Raw genomic sequence first — 6,112 nt, forward strand, 5'->3', positions numbered from 1 at the left:
CACCAAACCCACAAAGCACGGGAGCCGCACGCAGCGCGGCTGCAGGCGCGGAGAGGAGCTTTATTTCTTTTTGGCTTTGTTCCTCTTCTCATCCTTTTGCTTCTTTTTGGACGTTTTGGGGCTGCTGGCTTTGCGGTACAGATGGAAGCCGATGAGACCCAGCAGGGCCGGCAGCAGCGCCAGGCACAGCAATGGGAGCAGCCGGTCCAGCGCCCGCCTCCAACCGCCGGCACGGGACAGAGCCACCAAGTGGACCTCGAAGCGCAGCACCGCATCGCCTGCGGGGGTCGGGGTGGAGGTGCGGGGGTCGAGGAGGGGCTGGGGGGGTGGAAGGGGGGCGGGGGGCCGCGCTTACCTGGGATGGTGGGGGGAGAACCGCGTCTGCCGTACGCCAGGTGGGGGGGGATGATGGCTCTGCGCTTCTCGCTGCGGGGCGGAGGGGGGGGACAATGGGGTGGGATGGGGGCTGACCCCACACACGTCCTGTCCCTATTCGTGACCTGACCCCACACGTGTCCTGACCCCACACACACGTCCCAGTCCCGTACACAGCCTGACCCCGATGTACCCTCACCTGCTATTAAATGGTCTGGCACGAAATGTGCGGGTTGGTGGCCCTGCCTGTGGCAGTGGGGCTGGAGATTCATTGTCCTTGAGGTCCCTTCCAACCCCGGCCATTCCGTGATTCTGTAACCCCACACACGTCCTGATACCCCACACATGCATCCTGACCCCATATATCCTAACCTATACACACGTCCTGATCCTCCTGACCCCATGAGCCCCAACCCCACATTCATCCCGATCCCTTATACATCCTGACTCCTCACCCATCCTGACCCCACACATCCCAATCCTGTACATATCCTGACCCCACGCATGTCCTGACCCCACACCCATCCTGACCCCACATATCCTAACCCATACACACATCCTGACCCTACACACACGTCCTGATCCTCCTGACCCCACATGAGCCCCAACCCCACACTCATCCCGATCCCTTATACATCCTGCCTCCTCACCCATCCTGACCCCACACATCCCAGTCCTGTGCACATCCTGACCCCATACCCGTGCCCTGACCCCACACGCACACATCCCCACCCCACTCAGCTCCTTACCCCACACACATGTCCAGCAGGCTCTGCTCCAGCCCTGTGTGACAGCAGAGGGGTGAGCGGGACAGACAGACCCCCAGCCCCCCCCAGCCCCCCGCCCCATAACAGCGCTCACCGGGGATCACCTGCCTCTTGCCCAGCTCCACCTGCAGGGGGTCGCGGCTCAGCGACGTGTCGATGACCCGGCCGTCCTCCAGGCTGCCCTGTGATTGGCCCCAGTGCCAAATCATGCTGGTCCCACTGCCATCCATCTACCAGTCCCAGTGCCATCCCTGTGCCATCCCCATACTGGTCCCAGTGCCATCCATGTGCCAGTCCCAGTGCCATCCCCATATTGGCCCCAGTGCCAAATCATGCTGGTCCCAGTGCCATCCATGTGCCAGTCCCACATCACCCCCCATACTGGTCCCAGTGCCATCACCATTGCAGAACCAGTGCCAATTCCAGTGCCACCCCCAAACTGGTTCCAGTGCTTTTCTCATGCTGGTCCCAGTGCCACCCCCATATTGGCTCCAGTGCCATCCATCTACCATCCCCAAGCCACTCCTATACTGGTCCCAGTGCCACCCCCATACTGGTCCCAGTGCCACCCCCATACTGGTCCCAGTGCCATCCTCATGCTGGTCCCAGTGCCATCCATCTACCATCCCCAAGCCACCTGCATACTGGTCCCAGTGCCACCCCCATGCTGGTCCCAGTGCTTTTCTCATACTGGTCCCAGTGCCACCCCCATACTGGTCCCAGTGCTTTTCTCATACTGGTCCCAGTGCCATCCCTGTGCCCGTCCCAGTGCCATCCATCTACCATCCCCACGCCACCCGCACACTGGTCCCAGCGCCACCCCCATACTGGTCCCAGTGCCACCCTTTTGCAGCTCCCGTCCCGCTCCATTCGCGGCCCCGCCCCACACCCGCCCCATAGCCGCCCCCCCCCGCCCTCCCCGCAGTGCTGACGTGTTCCTCCGCCCCGCACCGCCCCGCACGCACGGTGTAGTGGATGTGCACCGTGTCCCCCAGCGCCGACCGCTCCACGCAGCCCTCGGGGGCGGCAACCTGCAAAACGGGGGGGGGGAGGGGAACGGGGGATCACGAGGGGACCCCACAAACCCCAAAAGGCCCCACAACCCCCCCCCCCAAATCCCGGTGCCACGTGGGTTGAGGGGACGCAGCGGGACCCCCCGCCCCATCCTCCCGGTGCGCGCAGCCCCGGCACCGACGATGCCCCCCCCGCTGCCCCCCACCCCCAATTCCCCCCTATAACCGCGATGCCCCCATTCCCCCCCCGCCCCCCCCCGGGGTCCCGTACAGATGGAACCCACCGCTGCCCCCCATTCATTGCCCGGTTCTCCCGTCCTCCTCCTCCGTACAACCGGGACCCCCGGTGCCCTCGGTGCTGCCTCAGTTTCCCCCTTTCCCGACCCCCCGTTGCCCCCATTTCCCCCCCCAGTTCTCCTTACAGCCGGGACTCCCCGTCCCCCCCCCCATCTTCCCGGTACCGGCGTTGCCCCCCCGGTGCCCCATCGCCCCCCCGCTCCCCGTATAGCCGGGACCCCCCCCTCCCCCCGTTCCCCCCCCGGTTCCCGGTGCCGTTGATGCTCACGATGGTTTCCACGCGCACCCCCCGGTTTCCACTTTCGTTTTCACTCCCGGTGGCGGCGGCGCTGACCGGGGGGGGGGACGCCGGTAGCAGCGCGAAAAGCAGCAACAGAACAACGGGGGACGGCATGGCCGGTGCTACCGGGACCGGGATCGGGAACGGGACCGCCCCACAGAGCCGGGCACAACCCCACCGCCCGTGCGGCGCCGCCTCCCGCCCCACAGCACCGCCCCCCCCCCCTGCTCGGGGTTCCCCCCCCCCCGGGACCGGGGATCCCCGTCCCGGTGTCCCGGTGCCGCTCGGTTCGGTGCCGGCAGGCGGCAGCAAAGCCCGGTGAAAGCGGCGCCACGGTGTTTCCCACCCCCCCCCCCCCCCAACCCCGGTACCGGTTCGCCCCCCGCCCCCCCCGAGCTCAGCATCGCCCGCAGCTCCGAACATTCGGGGCCCTTTTATGGCCGCTGCGGAGCCCCACATCACCCTATAGGTCCCTATAGGATCCCATAGGTTCCCTACAGCCATAGAACCCCCTTAGAAGCCCCGCAGCACCCACACAGATCCCCTATGGCCCCCCTATAGCACCCATACGGCGCCCCTACAGCACCCTATGGACCCTATAGAGCCCCTATTGCACCCCTATAGAGCCCCTATAGCACCCTATGGCCCCCCTATAGCACCCATACGGCGTCCCTACAGCACCCTATGGACCCTATAGAGCACCTATTGCACCCCTATAGAGCCCCTATTGCACCCATCAACCCCATACAGCACCCCATGCATCTCCCTATAGGCACCCCTATAGCACCCATATAGACCCCCCTATAGCACCCCTATGGCCTCCCTATAGCGCCCTATCAACCCCATACAGCACCCCATAAAGACCCCCTTATAGCACCCCTCCACCACCCCTACAGATCCCTATAAATCCCCAGAGCTCCCCTACAGCACCCCTATAGCACCCCTATAGATCCCTACAGGTCCCCCTAGCACCCCTACAGCAACCCCACAGCACCCCATAGGGTCCTATAGCACCCTATAGGGTTACAGGGTGCTATAGGAGCCTACAGGGTGCTATAGGAGCCTACGGGGTGCTATAGGGGCCTATGGGGTGCTGTAGAAGTGCTGTAGGGGATCTGCATGGATACTATAGGGGTGCTATAGGGGCCTATAGGGGGTGCTGTTAGGGTGCTGTAAGGACCCACAGGGATGCCATAAAGGTGCTATAGGGCCCATAGGGGAGCCATAGAGGTGTTGTAGGGGATCTATAGGGCTGCTATAGGGTGTCCATAGGGCTGCTGCAGGGATGCTGTAGGGATGCTATGGGGGGATCTATAGGGGTGCCACGGGGGTCCTATAGGGGGTCCACAGGGATGCCAGGGGACCCTATAGGGGTGCTATAGGGGTGCTGTAGGGGATCTATAGGACTGCTATAGGGTGACCATAGGGTGCTGCAGGGACGCTGTAGGGATAATATGGGGTGATCTATAGGGGTGCCATGGGGTGCTGCAGGGGATCTATAGGGGTGCTATAGGGAGTCTATAGGGGCACTGCAGGGGATCTGTAGGGGTGCTACAGGGGGCCCACAGGGGTGCTGCAGGGATGCTATGGGGTGATCTATAGGGGTGCTATAGGGGATCTACAGGGATGCAATAAGGGATCTATAGGGGCACTGCAGGAGATCTGTAGGGGTGCTGTAGGGGATCTATAGGGCTGCTATAGGGTGTCCATAGGGCTGCTATAGGGTGACCATAGGGTGCTGCAGGGACGCTGTAGGGATAATATGGGGGGATCTATAGGGGTGCCATGGGGGTGCTATAGGGATGCTATAGGGGTGCTATAGGGGATCTATAGGGGTGCTGCAGGGACACTGTAGGGATGCTGTGGGGTGATCTATAGGGGTGCCATGGCGGTGCTATAGGGGATCTATAGGGGTGCTATAGGGGATCTATAGGGGTGCTATAGGGACCTACAGGGACGCAACAAGGGATCTATGGGGGCACTGCAGATCTCTAGGGCTGCTCTGGGGGATCTGTAGGGGTGCTGTGTGGGTCCATAGCAGCGCTATAGGGTCCGGGGCCATGGGTGATGCTGAGCCCCATAGGGGGGAGTATGGGGGGGTGGGGGGGGGGGTGCCCAATGTTGGTCCCATGCTCTGGGGAGGGAGGGGGGGCTCAGCCCCGCTGACAGCAGCCATCCGTCCCCATGGGATGGGATTAGCACTAATGGGATTTTCCGTTTCAGCCCATATTCCCTCAAAGACGGCCCTGGGAAGTGGGACCCCCCCCTCCCTTATCCCCCCTCCTCCTCCTCCTCCCCCCCCCAGCCCCGTTAAGCCCTTTCTAATTAAACCCCCCCCCCAGAGCCGTCCATCACCGCCGCCCTCCCCACATCCCACCCCATAGTGGGGAAGGGGGGGGGGGGCTGCAGAATCCCACCCTACAGATTAAGGGGGGGGGGGGCACGAAGAAGAGCCGTGGGGCAGCGCTACATAAAACATGTTTAATATCCAACTGGGGGGCTGGGGGGGGAGGGGGGGTCACCGGTGTGGGGTGAGGGGGGGGGGGGGTTACACACATCCCCCCTGGATGGGGCAGAGCCGCAGCGACACTTCACACCAAGCACAGACCGGGGGCATAAATACGGGGCTGGGGGGCGGGGGGGGGGCGAGGGGGGGTCCGTCTTTGTGGGGTGGGGGTGTACAATCACTGTGCTGGAAGGGGGTGGGGGGGTCCTGATCCAAAGGGGGGGGGGGTCACGCTATGGGGGCTTCAAAGTGATGCGGGGGGGGGGGGGAAGGGGGGTGTGGGACCCCCAGGATGTTTTGGGGGGGAGTGGGGGGTGGGAGGGGGTTTAAGGAGCGGGGTGATCACATTGCCCCCCCCCCCAGCCCCCCCCTCCTCACTGACCCACGTTTGGTCCATGGGATGGGGGGGGGCTGTGTGGGACCCCCAGGGTGGGGAGTTGGGGGGCGGGGGCACACGAGGCTGGGAGAGAGTGGTAAGGGTGGGGGTGGTCCCAATGCCCCCCCCCCTCCAAGCACTGCCCCACATTTGGTCCGTGGGACGCAGGGATGCGGGGGGGGGGGGGACAGAGATGGGGCGCCCCCCCCGGGCAGCAGCACCAACACAGCCCCATCCCCATCCCCCCCCCATTGCTCCACCCCCCCCCCCAAAAAATAACTTTATATATAGATATATTTCCACGCACGCACACACAAAATCCAAAGTGTGGGGAGGGTGGGGGGGGGGGCAAAAAGAGAACCCCCCCCCCCCCAAAAAAAAAAAAGGCCAAAAAACCCCACAGCGCTGGCGGGGGGAGGTGGAAATAATAATAATAATAATAATTAAAAAAAAGCACAATGGGGTGGGAAAGGGAAAATGGGGGGGGGTCCTGGGGTG

General features: G+C 63.4%; 1 protein-coding gene across 2 annotated transcripts; it reads right to left on the reverse strand.

Annotated features, from left to right (window-relative positions):
* Window positions 1-40: 40 nt before the first annotated feature.
* On the reverse strand, window positions 41-2,934 carry FKBP11 (FKBP prolyl isomerase 11). 2 transcript variants are annotated; one of them, XM_090128397.1, is made up of 6 exons: window positions 2,721-2,934; window positions 2,075-2,173; window positions 1,237-1,324; window positions 1,125-1,158; window positions 356-426; window positions 41-278 (listed from the first exon to the last, which is right to left on the reverse strand). In XM_090128397.1, the coding sequence occupies exons 1-6, from the start codon at window positions 2,844-2,846 to the stop codon at window positions 61-63; spliced, it is 636 nt and encodes a 211-aa protein (XP_089984523.1). In that variant the 5' UTR covers window positions 2,847-2,934; the 3' UTR covers window positions 41-60. The 2 variants fall into 2 exon arrangements, with proteins under 2 accessions (XP_089984523.1, XP_089984524.1); XM_090128398.1 differs by having other exon boundaries at window positions 2,108-2,173; window positions 2,721-2,931.
* Window positions 2,935-6,112: the final 3,178 nt, after the last annotated feature.

This window comes from Phasianus colchicus, chromosome 33 (assembly GCF_987193195.1).
Source record: "Phasianus colchicus chromosome 33, bPhaCol1.hap1.1, whole genome shotgun sequence".
Lineage (NCBI taxonomy): Eukaryota > Metazoa > Chordata > Aves > Galliformes > Phasianidae > Phasianus > Phasianus colchicus.

Excerpts from the sequence above, each read along its gene's own strand:
- FKBP11 (XM_090128397.1), bottom strand. The coding sequence starts at position 2,846 with ATGCCGTCCCCCGTTGTTCTGTTGCTGCTTTTCGCGCTGCTACCGGCG. Across the intron at positions 2,174-2,720 it reads GGGTGCGCGTGGAAACCATC|GTTGCCGCCCCCGAGGGCTG; the intron begins GTGAGCATCAAC and ends CCCGTTTTGCAG. Across the intron at positions 1,325-2,074 it reads GGTGCGGGGCGGAGGAACAC|GGCAGCCTGGAGGACGGCCG; the intron begins GTCAGCACTGCG and ends GGCCAATCACAG.